Source organism: Clupea harengus, chromosome 9 (assembly GCF_900700415.2).
Source record: "Clupea harengus chromosome 9, Ch_v2.0.2, whole genome shotgun sequence".
Lineage (NCBI taxonomy): Eukaryota > Metazoa > Chordata > Actinopteri > Clupeiformes > Clupeidae > Clupea > Clupea harengus.
Genome location: NC_045160.1, coordinates 7,061,783 through 7,087,918, shown reverse-complemented (window position 1 = coordinate 7,087,918; position 26,136 = coordinate 7,061,783). Strand labels below are relative to the sequence as shown.

The window sequence follows — 26,136 nt, the reverse complement described above, 5'->3', positions numbered from 1 at the left end:
CGTGGTGTGCCAAGTCATGTCTTGTCTGTTTCAAGTTCCTGCTCTCCCAAGACTTATGGGTGTTGCTGTAAAAAAAAAAAAAAAAGGAAAGAAAGAAAAATGCATGGAGGACCAGCATAAGATAAACAAGCTGCTTTCCATGCTGCCTGTTTAAATCTTTATTTTTCCACACGACCCCCCTCAGCTGAGTCATTCGAATGACACCATGAGACCTTACATAAAACACTGCATTCTTAAAAAGGGAGACGAGAGACTATATTATCTGCTGTTTTGAATGAATGCGTTTGGTGTGTGGAGAGGTGAATGCACTCTCATAATTCTGTTCAACACTCATTACAGAGGCAGTGACCCACCCATGCATTAGAACCACAGTGAGAACTGGCCTAAAGTAGGTGCTAAAAATGGCACATGCTTGTGTACATTCCATCAGCCAAAGGCTCTGCACTCTTATAAACCCAGTATTTCATAATCCAATTACTACAAACCCCTCTGTTTAAAGTCCCTGAATAAAAAGAAATATACAAAACTAGAAAAATCCTCTCCAAATGTTTTGAACCTCAAGAGACTTCCTTGAGAATGGTAGAAAACGTCCTCTGACAGCTCAGTCTGGTGCGTCCCATGAGTGATTCTTACGGGCCGTCCCCCCCCCCCACCACTCCCTCCATCACACTGAAGAAGGAGGAGGCGACTGGATTGGCTGCAGGAACTCAGATGTGAAGACGGCTTCGGCGTACTCCTCGCACACGTCCTGGAACTCGGCCGCCACGTCAGCCAATGCCTCGGCCATCAGCTCCTCCGCCAGACTGTCAAAAGGAAAGAGAGTACACCAACTGATATCTGAGCCGTACCCCATGTGAGTAATTCAGTGTAATTAAAAGGTGGAATTAATTCATTAGTCTGCCCTTTTACTTTTAATAAGAGTGCTCACTCTGGCAGGGCACAATGTACAAGCCTGGCTGACCCTATCTGGTCACAAGGGAGGCCTTTCCCTGACTGATGAGAAAACAGTCTAAAAATACAGTGGGTTACATATTCCCATTTCCCTGCAGTGTATTCAGTGTTTCTGAGAGGCAGGCAAATTCATGAGAGAGAGAGGGAGAGAGAGAGGGTTGAGAGGGAGAGGGAGTGCAGACAGAGAGAGAGAGAGAGAGAGAGAGAGAGAGAGAGAGAGAGAGAGACACTAAACCAATCCAGAGAGATAGAAACATACATAGAGTGAGAGAGAGACACTAAACCAATCCAGAGAGATAGAAACATACATAGAGTGAGAGAAAGAGGGTGAGCAGAGAAAGAGAGCGAGAGAGATAGACAGCTCAGAGCAGCCTCAGAGAGAAAAAGAGGAAGAGAGAGAGAAACAAAAGGGAAGGAGAGCAGAGCGAGGAGAGCAGAGCGAGGAGAGGAGAGGAGAGCAGCCTGTGCCAGACTCCAAGTCGACTCAGAGCTGCTTATTAGCCACATCTTGGACAGACAGACAGGTCACTTGACCGAATCAGAGCTGCTTATTAGCCACAACTTGGACAGACAGACAGGTCTCTTGACCGAATCAGAGCTGCTTATTAGCCACATCTTGGACAGACAGACAGGTCACTTGACTGACGGAGAGCCTTCATGCCACAGCTCATTTCCCATTTCTCCAGAATAGTAATGAGGTCCACGCCTCCGGCTCTGCTCCCCTCACAGCAACTACCACCTAAATGGTCATACCCCTCACCCGCATCACCAGCTCCTGCCACCCCTCCCGCTACCTTCCTGACGCCATCACATTCTCACTCTCGTCCTCATTACAGGAAGTAGATGGAGACAGAGACATTATACTGTAGCCTCAGAAGCACTTGCTGACGGTTATGACCTTTTCTAAGTGCAATAGTTTCGCAAAGCGTTTGCGGTCCCTTCAGATGTTTCACAGTCCCATGCAGCCCTGCAGACAGTGAAGGGTGTTAAGGGGGTGGGTCCCTGGTATGCCCGGATATTTGCCTTAAAGCGGCTGAGTGGTGGGTACTTGTGATCAAAAACAATCTCCTTTGCTTTGATGTTTCTATAGATGCAGCAGATGTGTTGGGAGAGCGAAGCCCTAAGTGGACTTGTGTGAGCTGATCAAAATTCTCTGCAATGCACCAACTTTACAATTCAGTTGAATATGCAAATAAGATGGTGGGAGAGCCAGGCACGACAACACAAAGAGAGGAATGAGACCCGTGTGCTTTCAGACTGCTGAGGCAACATTACAAGTCAACAAAACGACCACAGCAGAGTGGATGTGTGAAGCCAAGGAGCGCTGCATAGTCAATCTGTGGCCCTTGGCCAGCTGACTGATACCACTGCCCACTGCTTGGCCTACAGGGCATTGCCAGAAGCAATCCCAATACATCTTCAGCAACGGCTCCAGACACAAACAACAGCGGATGCAAGTGTCGAGTGTGTCGAGTATGCAGAGAGGTAGAAGTGATTAGATACAACTCAATGGCAACGTTGAACCACTGGCAACAGCACAGGTCTCTTTGAGGGCTTGGTTCATCTAAACAGGCATTTACTGCTTAGTGGAGCTCTGTTTTCACTACCGCGCGGGCACAGCTCAATGAGAAAATCACATCGCTGAAATTGACTTCCACCAAGGCTGACAATGAAGAAAGAATTTGCCTAGCTCAAAGGAACAGATTTGTCTGATAGCATAATCTATAGCTTGTGACACTTTTCTGTTTGTGTACGCTGTAATGCTGTTTGACTGAAGCTTTAAAAACCTGCCCCACACAATGTACTTTACTTATTTTTGGTGCCGTCTATCGTTTAAACAAACAAACTAATTAATTGCACAATTGATGTTTCATAAGATCAATGCATGTTTTCAAGCAAGGTCTATCGCTTGTTATTAGCGACTTGATTTATTTAGACTAATGCGGTCTGACTAGTGCTATAACACATGCCTACATCTATTATAATAATTGTTCTAAATCCCCAAAAGTAAAACAAATAGATTATATTTAAAAACAAAAAGTTCATATTTCCTTTTTAAACCACTCTGTCATTATTTCTATGGTAAAACATTACCGGTAGTTTAGTGCATTAAGCATCATTGATTATTTAGCAGGCCAGTATTCGCCAATTTCTTATTCTCACTGAATATATAATTTCTTCTTGGAACATCTTTAATAACAGACTAGTTGGTCTCAATCTAAACTTACTGGTATATAATGAAAATAAAAATAGAAAGTTTGTAGCCTCCTAATACACTGTCTGAACATGTTACTTATAGGGACCGAATAATTGTAGAGTATGTATTCCTACGGACAAACAATGTTTAATTTCTCCATGCAATGGCACAGCAGGTCCAGGTAACGACAATTGTGCTCACCCAGGATGCTAGTGGTGACTGGGAGGCAGGGCCCCTGATCTAAAGTGGAAATGGCTAACATTTGTTCCCTAAAGTAAAGTGTTACCATCTTTTAATGTACTCCTCATTCCTTATCTAGTGGAAAGTGGCCCTGTGTTGAGATGTGGTATACAAATACACACACACTATAAATAGAACATGATATGGAATATGAACCTCACCTGTCTGCAATGGCCCAGGGGTTAAAGCTGCCCACAGTCTCATGGGAGACCAGCCGCAGGTATGCATCATGATTCTCTCTGTAGCTCAGGATGCTGTTGAGCGTGCTGCTGGGCAGAGACAGCTGGATTCCTCCCGCTCGCTCCACTCTGCCCCCGGTGGTCCGCGGCTGGGCCTCACGTGCAGGACTGCCATTCTCCGTGCCGGGTCTCTCAAACGGCTCACTAGACGGAAAGGAAATGGGAAAGAGAGGCAAGAAATTCATTAGGATTTTTACCACGCTGGTTTAATGGCTTATAAAATGTGTCAAGCTCTTTCATCAAATACATTGTAACTTCATAAAAGAGTTCAGGGTTTGAATACGAATATAAACTGCTCTGTTTGGCTACACCACATAGCACCAAGACCCACTGAGCCCCATGGCCTTTACATGACCTGATGTGCTTCAGGCTCTTCCCCCCCTATGGTGAGGCAGAGCTGGTGTTGGAGCTTCACGCAGGCAGGCAGGCAGGCAGGGAGGGGACCAGCGGTGCCCTGGGTGTGATGGGCCTCAGCTGGCTGCTGACATGTCCGGGGCACTAATCCCTTCTGCGAGCAAATCAGTGGCGAGGCAGCAACAGCACTCTCCACAGCTAAATTTAGAGAGGAGTGAGGAGGCAGCAGCACCACCAGCGGCAACACAAGCGTCACCACAGCAGCAGCAGCAGCAGCAGCAGCAGCAGCAGCAGCAGCAGCCAGCCAGCCACTCGCGGTCAGAGCCCCCCAATTTCACACTCTCGCCCCAGCCCCCCAGTCCCCTAATCCCCCAGCCCTCCAGCCTCCGCTCCAGCTGTGAGGAACGGGCCGCAGCCAGGGGCTGGCGAGGGAAGGGGAGCCACGGCCAAGCCAACTCATCAGAGCAGCACAGACAGACTGTTTTAATGGCCACAGAACCCCACAGCCTCACGTTGGCAGTGCCGCCATCACTGCCCCTGTCCATACCACCTCCGCAAGGTGCTCCCTTTGTCCTTCCAAAACGAGTGATGTGCCAACACGCTGCCTGCCGCCCACCACAGCCAACCGAGTGCTTGATGGCGCTTTAACAGCAGAGCACTTGCTCTCACAGCCCAAGCAGCGCCTTTTTAAATATTAACACGGCTGTAAAGTTCTTACAAATAGAGCAGTAATCCCACTTAGTGGCTCTCTGAGGGATTCTCAGGGCGCCAGACGGAGAACAAGGACAGGTGCTCTCCAGGCGGTGCTTGTGCATGCTGACTCAGAGCACCAGGCTGGGCTGCATCCACCTTCTTCTGCTCCTCTGAACCGCGAGGGGCCAAGGTCAAGTGGAGACAAAACAGTGGTGCTGGATTTCACTGTGGTCCAGGCTGCATGATGACGCTGGACCCACGGAGGAATCACAGGCAGCCTGGCAGAGCTTCTGAGGGCTGGGCGACTAGCCTCAGTCGGTGAGCCTGTTTAAAGCAGACTGTCAAAACATGCCCACACCCACCAATCACGCTGGCACAGAACATGCCAAATTCAAACAGCAGTAAGAAAAAAAAGAAGAAAAATTGCAAAATATTCCTACCAGGCGAGCTATATTACAATATAAATCCCTGAAATCAAATTCAGAGCTGAGCTTGCATGATAAAGACCATTTTGACTTTCATAAGCTTCCTTGAAAACGGTCTATTGATGAAGGAAACAGGGGGCCCAGGTCCAGCACAGTACAACAGAGCAGGCAGCGTCGAGCTCACAGAGACTCAAATCTGTTCCAGAGATAGCAGGGGCTGATTCAGGAACAGAGGGGGATGCTAAGAAACCCGTCTCTGGGAAAAAAGCCTCGGAAACGGGGGGGGGGGGGGGGGGGGGGGAGGACCACTAGGAGAGAAGGCAGACAGAAGGACACAGGGTGTGCACCTCCACTCGTTACAAAAACAGTGCTAATGTGTGAATGGAGCGTGTCATTTCATGGAGTTTACCATTAGCATTAGCGCAGCTTCACTAGGCAAGAAGGGTCATGCTCTTCTTTATTTCAGAGCAGAATGAGGAGGGGGAGCAGACCTGTGGCCAGAGCAGGTGTGTGTGGAGTGGGAGATCGCAAGGGGTCAAACAGGAGAGTTATAGTTAACGTGGGGGGAAATAAAGCTAAAAATGACATAAAATGATATAAAACAAACACCACCTGCAGCTCAACCCGCACAGTGCCCACACAGCTCATCTCTGATGTCTCCCATTGATGTGCTCAGGGCTTTGGGCTGAGCAGGTGGTCGGTGGTGAGATCAGTCGCTTCGTCTGATCTGCTCCCTCTCCATGGAGATAGAACCGCACCTCCACCTCCACCTCCACCTCCCCCTCCCCCTCCCCCTCCCCCTCCTCCCCGCACGCTCACCAGAGAGGTGGTCACAGCGCCAGGTTTCTGTCCAGCGCTCCCCGTCTCAATCCCCCATGGCACCATGGTCGCAGCTAGAGCTAGGTGATGTAACCTACTGTAAAGACTTTAGATAAATAAAAGCGGAGTATCTCTTGATAAAACTGCAGTACTGGATCACTGAGTGCGCCCTGACTGAATGTGGGCTCTCCTCCCCTCGCCCACTCAGTACGTTTAACGCGCCATTGATGCACGGCAGTTAAGAAGAGGAAGGATTCAATAAAAAAAAATACATAATAATAACAAAAGATTAGCTATTGAGGAGACTCTTGGATAGTGGACACGCTATTGTAACAGACTAATAATGCTGGTCCATTACTGTGGAGGAAGGAGTTTGGGACAAATCAACTCAGTCATTGGGCAAATGGCATATCAGACATTGATGTGGAGGAGTTCAATATTACACAGATCAAATAGGTCTGCGTGGCCTCTAATGGTGGGGTTTGTGTATGAGGATCTAATCAAGACCACTTGAGAAATCGGTCATTGCTATTCTAGTGCTCTAAATGGCTTTTGCATCAAATAGTGTGTGTATGACACACACACACACACACACACACACACACACACACACACACACACTCTCTTGACTCCCCAATCACATCACCAAAAAAGAAGTTGGAAAAACAGATTAGGCAAGTCAACAGCTCCACTGAGCTACATTACAAATCAGATGACCGTCTTGTTTTGAATTATTGCGTTCTAACAGACGCTCTTCCTTCCTCTGCCAATTCCATTCTTGGAGTACTTTCAATCAGCAAACAGCCAGGGCATGCTAACACCAGACAAACACCTCCAATGCCTCCTCATCAGTCAGGGCAAAGAACAGAATTAGGAGTCGACAAACAAAGAGTATTCATCTGTACTTGCACAGTGGTAGGGTCTATGATGCCCTCAGATCAGATGCGTCTGTTTATGCTGTGTGTGTGTGTGAGACAGAATGTGATTGTGTGTGTGTGTGTGTGTGTGTGTGTGTATGTGAGACAGAGTGTGATTGTGTGTGTGAGTGTGTGATTGTGTGTGTGTGTGTGGTTATAGCCAGCGGGGGTGCTCTGGAGCCGAACAGTGTGTGTTGTAAACACAGGTAATCAGAGATTAGGTGCCACATAATGAGCAGGGAACAGTAATCAGCAGCTGTGCCCCAATATCTGCTCCGCCAGATCTGCAGCACTGACTCACTCCGCTCCGCTCGCTGCTGGCCTCAGCTCCTCACAGGGCCAGAGCCCACGCCGCTCAGGGCTTTAACACTTCCCCTGCTCACTGTCAGAACGCAGGGAGCTCAAGAAATCCTCTCGAGCCCTCCAATTCCTTTCACGATTACGACCCAAACAGGACTATTCATTATCCAAACTATATCTCACTATTTCCCGTTGGGTTTGGGTTATTTGTTTAGTTTCATACCTGCGTGTCATTTTCTAATCCTCAACTCTTCAGCAATGAACATTGTGCAGCAATGCTGCAACACTTCCACTTGAACAAACAGCAGAGTCACTCGCACTCTTAGTGTCTGTTGAACTAACAGGAGAGTCACTCGCATTCCTAGTGTCTGTTGAACTAACAGGAGAGTCACTCGCACTCTTAGTGTCTGTTGAACTAACAGGAGAGTCACTCGCACTCTTAGTGTCTGTTGAACTAACAGGAGAGTCACTCGCACTCTTAGTGTCTGTTGAACTAACAGGAGAGTCACTCGCACTCTTAGTGTCCGTTGAAATAACAGGAGAGTCACTCGCACTCTTAGTGTCCGTTGAACTAACAGGAGAGTCACTCGCACTCTTAGTGTCTGTTGAACTAACAGGAGAGTCACTCGCACTCTTAGTGTCCGTTGAACTAACAGGAGAGTCACTCGCACTCTTAGTGTCTGTTGAACTAACAGGAGAGTCACTCGCACTCTTAGTGTCTGTTGAACTAACAGGAGAGTCACTCGCACTCTTAGTGTCTGTTGAAATGATTGCTGCCAGCTCTGACGCTGACCAAGAACATCCTGGACAGTCGAGTTCATCTCAGCCCAAGCGTCTCAGCCTGGTCAGTCAGAAAAAAAAATCATCCGTCATGTCCAGCTGACACTTCCTCTGAGCAATCACGTCTCGCTCCACATCAACAATAAGGCGAGGAGAGGGAAAGAGGGAAAAGAAGAAGAAAAAATCTGACAGCTGACATTAGAAAAAGAAGCACCCGGAAAGCGGCATGACCACCGATCGCTTTGATGCCACGCTTGGGACTTCAAACCGAATTAATCAGCTGGCGCCTGCCCATCTTTGGGGTCACGGGGGAAAAGGAGACGTGTCGCCCTGGGCTCGCTGACAAACAGCCTTGTTTGTTAAAGGCTGGGTGTTTCCAGTCGGTCCTGCTTCAGGAGAGCTGATGGGCTTTCTCTGCTCCCCCAGGGAGTGACGATAAAAGCACAGTTTTACAGGTGAGTCTCCAGAGAAACCACCATGTCTCTCCATCCCCAGGAAAGCAAAAAAAGAGAGAAGAGAAAGAAGAAAAAAAAAGAGAGAGTGAGGAAAAAGCAGCACTAGCTGCCTGAAGCACTGGAGCGCACAGCAGACCCTCCTGTGCTCCATGGCTGTCTGACAGAATGGCGGCCAGCACTAATAACCATTATAATTGGGAGAAAACAAACCTCTCCATCAGTGACTGGGCTTTTGAAAATCAATATTTGCCACAGCAGTAAGTGACTGGTTGACTTATTTTCCTCTATGAGGGAGCAAAACCACATTATGGAGACAATCCCAGTGCCATAAGCCCATCAGAGGTGTTTAGGAATAAGCAATGGCTCCTCAATCAGATTGTTTTTCAGAGCGTTGACCTTTTCTGCAATGAGATTTTTTCTCTTCGCCAGCCTACATGTTTGCCAGAAAATGTTGCAATGTTTGAACCGTGCCAAAGAAATGATGGGGTTGAATCGCAGAAAATGAGATGGTTACGACCCAGCGCTTTGTTGTTCTTCATTCTGTAAAGACAAGGAAAGATTCCCAAACCAGTATGAGAAGAGACATGGAGCCATACTTGGGCAGCGCTCCTGGTGCAGCTCAGATATATAGATCGACCTGCCACTCAGGGGAGCCCTGTGCCACTGGAGCATGCTGTTCACTCAGCTGTGGTTGGCGAAAAGACACACACACACACACACACACACACACACACACACACACACACACACCCAGCTGAGCTGCAGGAGAGGTGAGGAGAGTGTCAACAGCACCTCAAGCAGAGAATTATTTAACAGCAAGTCATCGGGGTCATCTGCAGGGTGTTCACTCTGTGCCCTGTCTGCCCAGTGAAGCGCCACTAAAGCCGACAGCCCTAGCGTAGGATGTGAAGAGCAGGTAAGACAATGGCATTGGGCTCTCCTGCTGTAATATACCAGAATGGACAGGGAGCCTTCACTTATGGATCTGGCTCTCCGGGGTGGAGGGGGCTTTCCAATGGCTTTCATTTGCTAATGGTCTCCCGTCCAGAAGATAAAACCATTCAATCTTACCAACACACTCTTATTATTTTGGACAGCATTCTTCCTTTACCTCCTCTTTCCATCCCTCCATCCCCACTCCATTTATCAACTTCTCTGATTAATTTTGTGAGGAAAAACTATTATAATAATAACAAAAACTTCAGCAGCTTTGGCCAAGTCCCACTCCCTTGGCAGGCCCAGGAGGTTGCCCTGGGCGTTTGGTAGGCAGAGACAGAGATGCTGTCAGTAAAAACTCCCAAGCAGCACTTCCACAAACTGTTCGCTCTATCTCTGCCAGTCCATCAGGGCTCATTAATCTACTCTGGACTCCTACGCTTGTTTTTTGGGCCAGTCACGGATATGAAGTTCATAATGGCTCCCTCATTGACACCCTCATTTACACCACCTTGCAAATGTGCCTCCTTCATACCACTTTGCACCGCCCTGTGTGTTTCCAACCTCCATTCTGCTGAATCACTGAACCGAAATGTGCCCATTTAATGATCCCTACACCATTCCCCTCAGTAATGCATTGAGCACAACTAGAATACGCTTTAATGCCTCACAAGGCTTTCAACACAACTAGAATACGCTTTAATGCCTCACAAGGCTTTCAACACGGCAATTTCAAGTCATGACTATGTAAAGGTTGGAAGCAGCGCACAGTTTCCAGTCAGAACTAGTGGGTTGGATTAGGGTGAACTGATAAAAAAATTCAGTGTTTCCCCTACCATTATATTAGGGGGGCGCCCCGCCCCCCCAACGGCACCCCCCGCCCCCCCTGGAAGGTCAAGTTAATTTTGTTAAATTTTATTTTCTAAAAAGCGCCAGATCACAACGGAAGTAATTTAAGGTTACCTTTCCTATAGAACATGTCTATAGCTTGTTCTTTTATTAAACAACATAAATAGCCTTATGTTATTTATCTTATTTACACGACGGCATGTCATTTTTGTCTCTACATGGTCATGCGTTTACAATTCTCCTCTGCTCTCTGTATCGCGCACGGCGCACAAACACAGACACGTGCGCGCACACACAGGTGATGAGCACACTCCCACCAGCGGACAGAATTGGGCTTAAGAATCAGTGCACAGCTACGGACACTTTTAAGCTTTTAAGAACACATTTCCAGGCGTTCATCTTTTCTTAGGTTTGTCTTTCGAAGTCCGTAAGAAGACACTTAAGAAAATGTTCGAGAAGGAGGCCCAATGAGAATGGCTACACGAGACGTGGAAGCAGAACGTATGCCCAGGTCCGCACCGAAAATTAAAAAATAGATCTGGCTTGCATTTTTATCATTTTCTGCGAGTTGTGCGTGGCCCTTTTTACATAGAGTCTGGTAATGAATCTATGAAATGTAATGACAATTATTTATTTTGCTGTGAATAATGAAGGAAGCAATAAATCCGATTATTTTCCAAACCCTCAAGAGCTGTTGCCATGGAGAGTTAACGTTACTTTCTGTTTGAAGATGAGGTAGCAGCTAGTGTTGAAGAATGGATGACTTGAAATTTGACGACTTTAAATTAATATATGAAATTGAACAACATCAACACTACGGATAAAATAAATAAACAAGGATAGCAAAACAGATTGATAAGCATAGAATGAGAACGGCAGAAACGCAGACAGGACGTCAGATGACGAGACAGATCACAGTGACACAGGCTGGTTTTTTTCCGTCATATGTGAAGGCTGAGACATTCATAACAATTTATTCAGTCTTACTGATGGTCCTTTTGTAATGTCAACAGGTGCACTTCGTTGTGGACAGTACATTTTTGAGATTGTCAAATTCACACCTAACAACCAATTTAGTGGAATTATTTTGTTTATTTTTTAGATTTAGAAATAAAATAGTCTCGAGTAGCACAGGAATCCCGCCTGTTTGAGACTGTGGTGGCAAGCGCAAGGCTCTGTTTGGTCGTGAGTGAGTGAGCCTCGCGAGCAGGCAGACAGACAGACAGTGATAACGTCTAGTAGTAAACAGACTGGGAGCCACTGTCCGACCCAAGCTGGTGAAATCTGCCATAGTCAGCTGCTGGATATAAAGGTATAGCACATGAAGTTTAAAATATTAAAAGAAACGAAATGGTTAAATCATCACGAGATAATAATAGATGTCGTGGCTCTCTTTTATCATGCCGGTTCATTGATCCTGTGGGTATGCTACCCTACTCAGTAGCTCCACCAGCTATAACTAGCTAGTGAATTTTAGCCTATAACGTTAACCTACTCACTTGAGCTGCAAATCCCTACCATGCTACAGTATAATTAACACCTATCTCAGCAGATGTCTTCAATATGTTTATTGTTGTGCCATATTTTAAATCTAAATGTGTTAATTTATCTTCGTAAAACCCACTAGAGGACACTGTTTAGAAGGATATTTTCCAAAAATTCTTATGGGGGAGCATACCCACAAACCCACCTACTTTTGCTGGGTTACAGAAAAAGAATAGGTTTTATCCAGGGGCCTAGCCCCCCCCCCCCCCCCCCCAAATGTGGGAACCTAGATTCGCCTCTGGTTGTGGATAAGTAAAGCCTATTTTGCTACATTTTTGTAGTCCTGGTTATCTTTTGTTTGGCATATTGGCATGGTTATTTAGAGGACCATTTCTCAATGGTTTTGTTCTTGATGAATGAATGTTTGTTTATTAAATCAGTTATTTTTCAACAAATAACACAATTAAGATTACAAAGAGAAAAATTCGCAACTTTTTCACTTCCTCCGGCAATTTCATCGCAACAAACTCCTTAAAACACAGCAACTTTCATCGAAAAAGCTCCCGCAAAATCACGATTTTAGGCCGCAACTATCTCAAAAAAATGTTCCCTCCCCCCCCAAAGCTGTAAACCTAGGGGAAACACTGAAATTCAATTGAATTTTGGGAGAAAGACAGATATGATGAAGCACAAAAGCTTCCCGTGAAGCGACTGAAAGAGAGTGATGAACAGAACATCCTTTTCTGTCCGTAAGTAAGCACGAGGGCATTGTGAGTTTTGGAGGCTCACCCCGGTTCAACTGGGCTTTGCAGGATTATCTCTGGGTTACTGGTGTGCTTCAGTGCTGGCCGGGTCAGCCGAATGGGCTGAGGAGAAGATGGCCTGGATCTCCTCTGGTCCCCTGAGAAAGAGGGAGAGAGAGAGAAAATGGAGAAGAGACAGAGAAAGAAAGCAAAGTCATTACTATCCATCCTAGAGCGTTTCTGCCCCCTGCAGGCCAGTGCAGCCTGGACACTTGGTGCCATCTGACACATGCCATGGGAGACAGACCTTCAGCTTCAAGGCTATCTGCCAGGGCTGGTTCATCACATACATCATCCTTTGTGTGACTGGCAATGGCATATGGCCCGTAAAGGGGTGAGGTGGTATGGTGATGAAGAGTGGCAGAAGACTGGGAAGTATCCTGGCAAGGATGGACATTACACACATCATCATCATCATCATCATCACCACCACAACCATAACCTCTGCCCTACATGGCTATTTTGGGCAAGAAGATACCAACTTTTCCAGAATCTTAAAGCAACCTTTCAGTGGATAATCGACACCAAAATGCTACACGGTGTTGTGAGTACTGTACTGGGCCAAAGGTTGTTTTTTAACAAGATAAATCTAGTCACTGCCAGCTGAGGCTTCTCTGTTTGTTTTTCTGTTCTGGCTTTACACAGCACATCTACATACACACACCTATGGGCAGAGGGGCCTTCCTTCCCAGAGCTTTTATAGCCAAGGGAACAACTACTGATGCACAAGAGGCTATTTACAATGCTGCTCTACACACAGGGATCCATTCTATTTTCTTCACAAAGACACAATTTTCTTCACATTTGTGAGCGAGTCCCCTCTGGGCCTTGGTATAATATCAGTTTTCATTAAAACCCAAATTAAAACATCAAATGACATGCAGGAATAAAAGTAAATAATAATAAATTAAAATGTAACTCAGAGTAACAATCTTGAGCCCTGCCACCACTCATCACCTGCTGGGCCTGAGGGCTCTATAACTGATGATTTCAAACTAACTTAAATCGAGGCCAATTCATCAACTCTGATTGCATTTATTCCTCAGAAATTGACCTTGAACATGCCCAGAACAAGAACAAGCAAAATGATAATGCCTTGGTGGTCCCATTCTGAATAAGTAATGATTGAAGTTAAAGAAGTTGAGATTTATGTTGATGATTTCATTTAGACAGCTGCAGCTGCTGGACTCACCTGATTCCGCCTCTGGCTTATCCCAGTAGAGTGGGTCTGAGTAGGTAATACAAGCAAAGCGTCGCCGCACAGCATCCTGGTCTTTCTGCTCCAGAGAGAACCGGCAAGAAGGAACCCATTTAGAACACAGTGCTTGCAACTCAAGAGCAAAACCCCATTTCAAAACCCAAAGGTGTAATCTAGTGAAGTCTATCAGGCAGTTGGAGGACAACTTCGCCAGCTAACAAGAGGTAGTTGACTGGAACAGATCTGCTACACCTAGGTCATTCCCCAGCGTTGTCTGTCAGAGTCAGGGGACCAAACTAGCAACAAGTACTAGGACCTTCTCTAATCTTTATATATTCATATACTTGTGTAGTTGTTGACTCTGGAAGTGGCACAGATCCAGAGTCAGTTGCTATGGGGACGACAGCCTCCACTCATCCAGCTGTGGTGCTCACCTCCATCTCCTCCATGCGCTGCAGCATGGTCTCCAGTGTGGGCGCCTGCAGGAGGGCCTGGGCCTGCTCCTCCGCCTGCCTGTCGGTTCTGACCACCTGCAGGCTGCGGGCCGTGTCCTCCAGCAGGTCCTCCAGGAGGGCCTCACTCAGGAGATCAGCACTGGCCGCCGTCTGCAGGACGAACAGGAGGGTGGACAACTCTATTGACATTACTCTATTACTCTACTGCTAAAGTTAGACTTCAGTGAGAACTGAATGTAGCTGCTCTATGAAAGGTCCAGAGAATCACAAGCCTGACAAATCGGCTCTAATTATTTATTTATTTATTGGTCTTTGTCCCCGACAAAAATTAAATAGATAAATAAATAAAACAACGAAAATGTTACATTACAGTAACAAAGATATTTTAGTATTTGATATAAATATCATAACTACAATATATACAGCCTTCCCTATCAACTGAGCTACAGGGATATCAACATATTTCAATTCACTCAGTTGAGCTCTGTACAACCTCAATATGTCCATAATTCTCTGTTGTGAAATGGTGTGCAGTATATCAGAATCCTTTTTCAGATGAACCAAACAGAGTCATGCCTTAGGCAAGGTCAGTGTTTTCAGCAGCCAGTGTCAGACTGGACCACAATGTCCAGTGCTTTCTCCAAGCATGACCCTGAGCCGACACGCAGACGTTTCTGCCTTTCCTGCCTCAGTATTGATTGTGGTGTCTGTGAGCTTTTGGAGGAGAGATCACTCACCCGGTCTGCTCCCTGCTCAGACAGACAATGCCGGAGAGAGGTGCCCTTCTTGTCCCACGAATCACGTAGCCTCTGAGAGAAACAACACAAGACACACCTCAGTGCCACACTCATTCACACAGTACAAGCTATAGCAGGTTTATTCAATGTGCCCCCCCTGCTGAAAATCTACCACCCAGCAGGTTTCCATTTCCACCCTAATCTAGCAAATCAGGAGGCAGTATTACATCTCTCCTGAAGGGCTCAATTCACTGACTTTCACCACATCAGGTGGAACATAACAGGCTTGCAACTCAAATGTGTGAGATGATGGATTTCCTAGAGGGGAACTGGAAACAGCTGCTGATATTCAGGTTATAAAGTGAGCAGATTAAGCCTATTCCATGTTTCCTATAGGGCTGTTTCATACCTGAGCTCGTTCCAGCAAGGGCTGGATCCTCTCTCTAGCTGCCTGCTCAGCTCGCTCCGCCCAGCGAGTAGGAGAGCCCACCTCAGCTCTGCAACACACACACACACACACACACACACACACACACACACACACCCCTTGAGCACAAATGCTTAGTCAGACCCAAAGCCATATACTTACGCAAGCTATTCATCAATCCTGCTCTGGCCAAACATGAAAGGACGGGGTGCGACCACAGCGTTCCCTGAGGCCAGCAAGAGGTATGGTTCAGAGCCTGAAGTGGTGCACTTAAAAAGGCCTCTTTTGGGTTCTCGTGGGAATCTGGGAAGGCCCTGTTCATGTTCTCAAGGTTTGAAAGCTGGCGTGTGAGGCTAAGCCACTGGCCCCGCAGCAGTCTCCCAGGGTGTGATGGCACACAGGGGGGAAAGTGACCTAGAGCGCTGGATGTAGCCAGGTAATCGCTACCATTACCACAGAAAGTCTTTTATTCTTCTTCTTTATTTAGTTTAAGAGCACATGCTTAAGCCTGCCAATGCAACAAAACACACAGGGGCTGAGTGGAGTCGCTGTGGGTGGCTCACCTAAGTCTCTGGACACGTTCAGCCTCCTCGCGGGCGAGGCGGTCCAGCTCGTTCAGCTGCTCCGAGGAGATCCTGTCGAGCCACGCTTGCCTGTGCCAAAAGAACATTACAGCTGAGACAGAACCCTATGAAAAACTGCACAGCGGTGGAGGGAGGTCGTTAAGTGGCTTAACTGAGGTTGAAACACAATCAAGCAGGAGGGGGGAGGGATAATACAGAAAGGAACGCGCTACCTGCAGCTCGCCGTGTGATCATAATTAACTTTATCGTGCACAAAGCTAAATTATGAGATTTATTTCATTAATAGGAGGGAAAATGTTCAGCGCATAATTTCATTCAAACTTCATTATGCGGCTTGATTTAGAGGGCCTGCACTGTTTTTGAATGAACTTGTATCGGGGAGAAATAAAAGTCCCCAATTTGACAGGCACTAATGTTAAATTCATTTGGGAGAGATTAAGTTTGAATTAAAATCAAAGTGGTGCCTGTAGCTCTCTGCAAATGCAGTTTGTCAGGTGGTTTTAAATGAATTAATTACTATGAGGCAGAGGGGCAGAAAAATCCATTGCAAACACCCAGCTTCCAGTGTGGTGCCTCAACTCATTTGTTTGGCCAATCTAAGCCAACTCACACCCCTAAATGGAACAGTGGGGGAAAGAGCATGACCAATATGTTAGTGGCCTGTCTCGCCATGACTGGTTGGCTTACACAAACACCATCACTACTAATGGCTTTGACGGTTTCACTGTTAGGCTTCCCCGCATGTAAAACACACTGTTGCTATGACACCATCAGTAAGTATGATCACATCTTTCACATTCTTTGTGCTCAGCTAAGACCACCAAAAAGCCTATATATTTCTTATATACAGTGGCATACCCAAGTTTGGAAACCCCTGGTCAAAATGTCTGTTGTTGTGAATAGTTATGAGTAGAAGATTGAGAGAAGAATGAGATGAAGCACTCTTTTCAACCTTTTAAGCAAGATGACTATTATTTTTTGTTTTGTACAGGAAAGTTTGGGCACCCGAAGAGATTTGAGCTCTCAGATGTTAATTAGCTTGTAAGGGCTATGGCTTGTTCGCTATAGCTTGTTTATAAGGCAAGGCCAGGAGATGCCAATTTCAAAGCTTTATAAATACTAATTATCATAATAAATAATTGATGCCCACAAAGCAGGAAAAGGCTATAATAAGATATCAAGATGTTTTCATACATTTTTAATGCAATTAACTAATGGCAGTTAACAGGAATTGTGGAGGTCAAGTTGAGGTCTGGAAGACCAAGAGAACTTTGAGAGAACTGCTCATAAGATTTAGCAGACTATGGAGGGGAAGTGCACTTTTCTACTGTACAGTGACTAGGGGTGGGTACCAAAAACCGGTGCCAATATGGAACCGGTTCCTATACGACCGGTGCCTACCGGACCGAAACGCAGATTTCGGTGTCTGAGCCGATTGAAATACTGCCAATGGTGGCCTAACAGTTAATATATTGTTCATAGTTTGAAGTTAAAAAGTTTGAAGGTGTAGTTTGAAGCCAAGTGTTTTGTATTTATTTATAGTATACCTTAAACAGTTAATATATTGTTCAATTTGAAGAAAGAAATTTGCCTTGGCAATAAAAAAAGCCTTTCTTTAATGTCGTCAATCGTCGTTTTGTGCTTTTTTAGTATCGGTTTAGTATCGGTTCGGGCACCGGTATCATTTTAAAAGTATCGGTTTAGCACCGGTATCGAAAAAAAACCAAACAATACCCATCCCTAACAGTGACACCTGCACAATTATCATCAGAAGAAAACCTTTCCTGTGTCCTCACCCAAAAAATCAGTGTCAGAAGTTTGCAAACATCAAAACAAGCCTGATGCATTTTGGACAAACTGCAAACTGTGCCAAAGGAAGTGTTACTAAGTACGGATGATGCAGAGTGCCCAAACTTTTGCTTCAGGCCCTTTTCCTTTACATTTTTCAAACTGTAATATAAATAAAAAGTAAGGATCTTTTACTCACTTAGCTATTCACAGTAACAGACATTTTGACCAGGGATGCATGCCACTGTATTTAGAGGATGCTTATATAGGGTGTGAGGTGTGAGTGTCAGGCAGACCTGAGGGCCTCACTGTGGGCCTGCTGTCTCCTCTCAGGGCCCAGGCCTGGCTCCTCTGGTGGCCTGTCCGCGCCCTGCTGCTCAGGGGGGCCTGCGGCGCTGCGGAGGGTGGAGAAGAGGCACCTGGGCTCTGGCCTCTTTGATACAGCCCTACGGAAAAATACAAGAACAAATGTGCTTTACCTGCGTGGCTGATGAAGGGCATACTGGGGAATTATATCGGACCTTATATAAAATATCTTCATATCTCATTGACTATCTGTAGAATAACATTGGCGGCACACCAGACCAATCCTGAAGTCTTAACTTATTCTGCCATTCTGATGGCAGCAAAAGCCCATGGCTAGAAGCTTAAAGTCATTAGTCAACACTACTATGGGACGAGGATGCATTAAATAACCATTTGGCCCCACTCTAGCCTGTTATCAGGCCCCTCTGACTGCATTTAGGTTCAGCAAATGCAGAGGATACAGTTAACATGATGTTATGTGAGAACTGTGCCCAAGTGTCTCACCTTTGCGTGGTTGGGGACCGAGGAGATGTGGGGATCCAGGGTACCACTGCCTCCTTCTGAGGGATCTGGCTCTCTTTCAGCCTGGAGGAGACGGTGGGCTGCTGGAAGCCGGCCTCACAAGTTGGCCCACCCTGCTGCACACACAGACTGTACTTTTCAACATGACATTCAGCTAGCAGAACCCATCACAAACCAATGGAGAAATGTGCTGACTATTTGCTGATTCTTTAAAACGGTCAGGTCAAGATAAGGCCATCCTCTCCTCCCTCCCTCCACCCAGTATCCTTAATGAGCCCATTCTGCAGTTCCTACAGTTCATCTGTTCAGGCGTCATGAGATGTAAAGTCGACTGCTTCAGATGAAAACCATCAGATACCGCAGTGATTTTCCTGTTACCTTGCTCCTGTCATGGTAGGGTTGGGCTGACTGGTTGCTGGGGCTGTGGGTCTTTGGAGGAGGTTGGGGCCTGCCCTCTGCCTGTTCACTCATCCCCAGGAGCCTCTCCAGCCCTGCTCTGAGCACCGAGCTCCGCGCCTTTCCCCCAGGCCTTTGCACCGCCGGCCTCTGCCTCCTGGCCACCGGTGGCCCTGTGGGGGGAGGGAGAGACAAAAAGAGAGAGAGAGAGAGAGAAAGAGACAGAGAGACAGAAAGAGAGAAGATATATTTCATCTGAGTGGTTGATCTGCCAGTGCTGGACACACCCTAAAGGGATGTAACAGCACCACACTGCTGGGGACCAAAACTCAGATTGTTTGTGCAATGAAAGTTGAGGAAAGGGGAGCGGGAAGAATATTTTTGTTTCCAAGGAGACCTTGTGGCCATGGCAGCTACCCCATGTTGTGATCGGCAGGGAAGTGCTCCCGCAGCAAAACACTCTCTCTCTCTCTCTCTCTCACACACACTCACACACACACACACACACACACACACACACACACACACACACACACACACACACACACACACACACACACACAAAGCAGAGACTACTGCACAAAGCACCATCACAGCCTGTTGATCTGCTCCCCTGCCACAGCCATTTCACCTCGGTGGGTGAGCGGCGCGGACTAGCGCTGAAATCTTCAACATATTTCCACAGCCACAGGAGGCGGACGATTTGTGCTTCTCGTGAGGATGGAGGTAAACAAAATCACAAAGGGCGACTCGAAATGGGGGATTTAGTTCACCATCACCCCATACTTTGGTAGGAAATTGGCTTTCCCTGGGCTGCTGGGCCACGCTTGCAGGAGTCACAAACAGCTATTAAGCTATTTAATGAAATCAGGGTATATCTGGCTATTACCATGTAAAGTCCTTCAGTGTAATACACACATGCTGATTCAATATTACCATCTACTGAGGCTAAATCTGTTCACTGTAGGCTCCTACGGAGACATTTGAAGAAAGCTTCAAAAAGATAACACATTTGGTGGAGGACAGCATGAAAACAAAGTCGATAAGATCAAAGATATTTGTGGGTGCTTGATGGGAGGTAACCAGTGTTGGGACTAATGCCACTTAAAGCTGAAAAGTTCACAATGTCATATTAACGCAAACTCCTTGCTAATTGCTGATGTTGCTAGAGGCTTTAAACACAAATTGAAAAGACAGCCTAATTCTTAATACACACACACACACACACACACACACACACACACACACACACACACACACACACACACACACACACACACACACACACACACACACACACACACACACACACACACACACACACACACACACACACACACACACACACAGCCTAATTCTCGAGCACCAAACAGGATGGGAGATCTTTTGATACAAACACAGGATGCTAAACCAGCGCACGCAACCTTCAACAGCAACAGCACCCAACAACTGAGAAAAATGAGAATGATTTCCAATGTGTATAAACTTTAGTGGTCTGATGGGCTGCTCGAACAGCAAGTATAAATTAAAATAATGCACAAACGTCACGTCCAATTGGATTTTGGGACACTGCCTTTACAGATTAATATTTCAATTAAAATAGTTGATTACTTTTTCCTGCAACGGAAATTAGAAGTGCCAAAATGACGAGTGGTCATTCCATGCATTCTGATTTTCAATGACATGCTTTTGGGAGCTACATTAACTTCCACCGTTCAATTTTCATCTGGATATCTTTATCTACCCAACACAATTTGATGAACTTCTCAGTGTGAGTCATCTGAGTCATTGTGTGGTCTACTTTAAAAAAAAATATACTCTTTTACGATTGTAGACATCCGAGATCATAACACCAAACACCCAAGCTTGATGGATGCACCATGTATTCCAATTCAGTGTTGGTAATAACAAGAGAATACATCCCCCCAGTTTTGTTCCAATTATCTCCATTCATACACACACATCCCAAATCCGCAACCACACCTCTTACAAATGAACAGTGTAGAAAAGCGATAAAGCGAATGTGCTCACTTTTGGGCCTTTTCTTCTGTGCTGGGGGCTGGCGGGGCCCCAAGGCCCTGGGTGATCTTGGAGGGGACATGCTGTGCCATCTGCCAGCAGGGGAGCGCTGTCTTATGGGAGACAGGCTGCACGTCCTCAACTCTCTTCTGGGGCCCTGCTGCTTACTGAGGGCTCTGTCCAGCACCTTATACCATTCAGGAGACAGAGAGGAGGCAACTTCAGTTAATCATCCAGTTAGGAAATCAGTCCTTCATTCTATACATCAATCAATTAATTACCCAGTCAATCTATAACGGCCCAGCAAAACAAATTTGATAACCAGCCAGAGTTAAGAGAGAAACATTCATGTACAAAAGTATTACACAACACAGAAGAAAACATTAAGCACTAGGCGTAGAGCCTGTCACCACAGCACACCACATTTCTGATTCCATGGCGCATTGAAAATGACAACTAACCTCCAGTTTCTGCAGGATATCGATGGCCGTCTCCGGCACGACGGAGTCCTGGCCCGCCTCCACTTTAGCGGAGCAGAGCGAGAGCTGGCGGATCAGCTGGCCCAGCTCCTTGTAGTGAGGGGGCACCCTGCTCTCGGCCGGATCGGACAGCTGGTTGGTGAAGACCTGCATGGCCCTCACAGCTCCTCTATGGGCCGCAGCCAGTCTGTCCATGGCCCTGGACTAATCACAGACACGTGTGTTCATCACTGGGATCACGGGAGATCACAAAAGATGGATACAGCACCTCTGTGTGTCGGTACATTAGAATTGCATCTGTGTGTGAGGTCTGATACATACTTTCTTGGTGGGTTTGATGTTCTGCGACTGAAGCCTCTGTACATCGTCCTGAATGTCTTTCACCTAAATCAAGAAAAAAAAGAAAATGAATATCAGTCACTAATTCAATTTACTGTATCGAGTGATTATTGTAATCTCATTTACAAACTGATAGGCTACTCTTTGTATGAGTTTGTATACATGTGTTTGCACCATGAACTTAAAATATCCTACCTATTAATGGTAGGGTAAGCGATACTGAAGACTGTTGATATTTGAACTCAACAATCAAACAAATACACCCCTCCCCTTCAGTGCCCCCTCAGAAGCCCTGCCCCCCAGGTTGATGGAAGTGCATTGCCAAAACAGCGACACTAACTAAAGGGGCTTATATACTCTTGCAACTGCAACTACGGCTGGCCGCGCAGTTGCATCGAGCGACTCGTTTTGGTTTATGGTTCCCTAAGGTTCCCCAAGGGTTGTGCGTGTTACAAAGCGATTCAACGGCAGAACAATAGGTGAAGTAACGTTTTTTTGCCTACCCAATGACGTCTTTGAGACCTTCTCCTCTTTAGTTGGTTCTCAGCCATCTCTCCTTCTTGACAATGCATGGAAATTAGCATGTCAACATGTGCCAGATTTATCGCCGCTCTCTCCCCCACTACCCCCATTTACATTTACATTTAGTCATTTAGCAGATACTTTTGCCCAAAGCGACGTCCAAGGGGGAGAACAGTCAAGCTAAGAGCAATATATGCATCTCCATGTCCTGTGCACGAGCCCAAAAGCCCCCTGTTGCCGATTGGCTGGAATAGTGTTCTGTGGCGCGGTCAGTTTCCAGTTTGTTTGTTTCCCATTACAGAGGCAGGGCTGTGTACGAACACTGGATTTTTTTTTTTAGACAGCTAGAGGACCATGAGGAGATATTCACTGAATTTGACAGAAAGTGTACTGCATTAGAATCGCTTACCCCAACCTTTAACCTTGAGCAGCTTTAATGTCTGAAAAAAGGCATGCAGTATGTACGGACAGACCTGCTGCTGAAGGTTGTAAAAGATGCGAGCTGAGCGTGCTGCTTGCTCCTGCCGACGGATCTCCATTCTGCGCTGTTCCTCTGGCTCCAGGGGCACCCCCATCAGACCACCTGTAACAACACAACACACATGCAAGCACATTCACAAATGCATACCCATGTGCACAAATACACTCACATTTACATTTAGTCATTTAGCAGACGCTTTATCCAAAGCGACGTACAAAGGAGAAAACAATCAAGCTACGAGCAATAGAGACCTATTGTAACAATAAATACTACTTTGCATAAGGAATAAAAAGTGCAGGAATGTAACTACTGTAAGTGCAAGTTAAGTACTAGTAAGAAGAGGTAGAGGAAGGAAGAGGAAGTGCAAGAGTTTCAAGCGCTTCTTAAAGGTAGAGAGGGACGCCCCTGCTCTGGTAGTGCTAGGCAGCTCGTCCAATGCTGAATGACGCTCATTAGACGAACGCAGCATCCGGGAGGTAACATTTGCCCTTACAAGAGCATTTAAGTAAGTGGGAGCAGAACCAGCAATCACTCTGTAAGCAAGCATAAGTGACTTGAACTTAATGCGAGCAGCTACAGGCAGCCAACGTTCGGAGGGTATCACTCAGCCATGGGTAAGACTGGGTAGATCGAGCAGTTCTGGTGGATAGCGGACACAAACTATCCAGGCATTAACTCAGAGAGGAGCAGAGAGATTTTGTGGCATTATTAACCCCAGGAAAGAGAAAGAGGTGAAAGGTGGAAGAGCAGAAGAGACCAGAGAGGAGTGAGTGGGAGGGAGGTTGCAGAGATTGCCGTGTAATGAGACCGTAGGTGGGGAGGCAGAGGGTTGTTCAGCAATCAGAACATTGAACAGAATGAAGAAGTGGTCTGAGAGGTGCAGAGGGGAAACCATTAGATTGACATCAAGCTCTTTTCCCACTTTGTGAGTTGGAGGAGTGGGGACCTGTTGTAGGTCGATTAAGTGAACCAGGGACTGGAAGTCAGCTGAGTTAAGATTGTCTAGGTGGATGTTCATGTCACCCAGGACGAGCATGGGACACTCATGCTCAGGGATGAATGACATCAGGGTGCCCTTTTGCATAACAACATGCAATTGAATTGATACAGTCCGACACAGAAAGAAGATTACATAAGCCTGGTGCTATGTGCAGGAAGCTCTTTAAACACTCTCAATCTATACAACTATTTCCCCTCTGTACAATGAATGACATTTGTACAGATACACAAAGGCAACAAAAAAGACAGCAAATTGCCCTATATCTAAAGACATACCTTTGTTAGCCAGTTGCTCGATCCTCTTGACACAAATCCCCAACTCTTTCTGAAGCTTGCGGATCTCTTGGCTCAGCTTGCTGCCCTCTTTGGGCCCAGGGTCCCTAGTGGGAGGCGACTGCCCATATGCAGGTCCAGGTGGAGCCGAGAGCTTCTGAGGGGTGTATACCAGCACCTCGGCTCCTGACTTGGTCACGGATCTCTGAATGTCCACGGCCTGCTGTCCTTTAGAGGCAGCCTTCTTCTGCTTCTAAAAATAATAACATGTTGCACTCAAATTTACATTACTTCCACGCATATTAACAAATTAACAATGATGAATACAAGAGCACCATTCACTCCCTACCTGCTGAAGGTCTGTAATGCAGTCATCCTGAGGGCCAAGTTCTTGTTTGCGAGGTGAGCTGGTGAGAGGGGTGTTGATGAGGGACTGTTGGCGTCTTCTCCTTATGTCTCTCTTAGCAAGTCTGACAGCGGTCTGCAGACGTTCTTCTGACAACACGGAGAAGCGCAGGGAACTGTTGCAGCTGTCACCGTCCGTATGCTCAGTGGCCCGCGGCACAAACTTCTCTATTACAATAGGTGCTGGAGGCCCAACGCGGGTTTCACGGTTAGAGGGGTGCAGCGGGATGGCCTCGTTGAACAGCAACTGAAACGTTTCACATATAGCTGTTCACTCTTTCCTTGCTTACAATGTTAGTCACATTTGACCAACATTCAGAAACCACGACTTCTACAAACTAACTTCCAAGGATAATTTTCTGAAAACATGCTATTTAATACGTGGATGTGCACATGGTTAAGTCTACATTAGTGCACATGGTTAAGTGGGATGGCAACAGCTACTACAAATGTCAGTAGATACAATTACTAATAGCATTATGCGTTAGCAAATACATCACAAAAAACAATCTACAACTGCAAAGCAACTACAAGGCTGATGAACCACGTAATTCTTACTCATACACTAACATCCTTTAACTTACCTTGGTTTGTGGAGGTATCCGGGTGTTGCGAATTGTACCTGATTCGGTAGGGATCCAAGACCCCTTTAAATCATTGAAGTCTTCAAATGATACTCTTTGAAATTTTGCACTCATAGTGGCGTTGGTTTAAATAACGCTCGGCAACTAAAATGAGCCTACATTTTATGTGACAGCGTTCATTTATCTAACGAGTTGTTTACTTAACATAGGTGAGCTAACATAACCTTACCAACGTTAGCTAATGTTAGCGGTGGAGTTTGAGTATTTTTTTATGCTCGACCTACACTGCGATATTGGCCGTGGCATATGTCATTTCAAAGACACGAGTAACTGCAAAAACAAACGTATGCCGACTGGATACCCTGGAGTGCTTATGAATCCCGATTTCACTTCAGTCGAGTCAGTAACGCCAACGTTAGCTGATAGCTAGCCATGTTGCTAAACTCACAGGAAGATGTCAAATTAATCCAGGCACGCGACCTTTGATTTACAAAGTTCTGAACAGTTCATCAAAAACATATAATATTACTCTTCAATAATTCCATTACTCATTAATATACGCATGCTGCCTGTAATATACAGACAAGCAAGCGACTTCACAAAAACAACAAATTCTGCTTTGCAACAGTTTAAAACCGCCGCCGCCATGACAACACAAAGTAACTTCTTCTTCTTCTTCTATTATCAGGATTGCGATCAAATATTTAGCTCATTACTGCCCTCTACCATGTTGAGTGGATATTGGTCATTGCAGGACATGCACCCACCATCAACTGTGTAGAGTAGACTGTAGGCCGGTGTATACATTCCTCTACTCTACTGTATATAGCCTACATTTTCAAAAGGAGATTGTTTTGTTTGTTTGTTTGATCAGAGATCATTTTGATGATGCCACAGGGGGTGCTATATATGTTTTTTGTTATTTTCAAAAAAGAGGACTGTGGACTTCTTCATGTGATATGCTTTTTTTTTTTTTTTTTTTACAAAGGAACATGGTAGAATCAAGTTTGTTTTTATGGAAGTCCATTAGAGACGGTATATACTAATTGTTGTATAGTTCTGACATTATTACAGTGGGCACAGCGATACACTGGATACATTTGGCAGAAAGGTAAGAATTCAGGCCCATGACAATGTCAGGATGCATTTGGGGTACAGACAGTAAGTTGCTGTGAGATT

At 45.9% G+C, this 26,136-nt stretch overlaps 1 protein-coding gene across 2 annotated transcripts; it reads right to left on the bottom strand.

The window, feature by feature from the left end:
• Nucleotides 1-26: 26 nt before the first annotated feature.
• On the bottom strand, nucleotides 27-26,119 carry kiaa0753 (KIAA0753 ortholog). 2 transcript variants are annotated; one of them, XM_042708677.1, is made up of 18 exons: nucleotides 24,958-26,119; nucleotides 24,318-24,620; nucleotides 23,972-24,221; nucleotides 22,689-22,798; nucleotides 21,676-21,738; nucleotides 21,337-21,558; nucleotides 20,888-21,062; nucleotides 18,839-19,029; nucleotides 18,443-18,576; nucleotides 17,929-18,078; nucleotides 15,824-15,913; nucleotides 15,243-15,330; nucleotides 14,834-14,905; nucleotides 14,076-14,246; nucleotides 13,636-13,720; nucleotides 12,430-12,541; nucleotides 3,550-3,771; nucleotides 27-803 (listed from the first exon to the last, which is right to left on the bottom strand). In XM_042708677.1, the coding sequence occupies exons 1-18, from the start codon at nucleotides 25,069-25,071 to the stop codon at nucleotides 665-667; spliced, it is 2,691 nt and encodes an 896-aa protein (XP_042564611.1). In that variant the 5' UTR covers nucleotides 25,072-26,119; the 3' UTR covers nucleotides 27-664. The 2 variants fall into 2 exon arrangements, with proteins under 2 accessions (XP_042564611.1, XP_042564612.1); XM_042708678.1 differs by having other exon boundaries at nucleotides 18,443-18,573.
• Nucleotides 26,120-26,136: the final 17 nt, after the last annotated feature.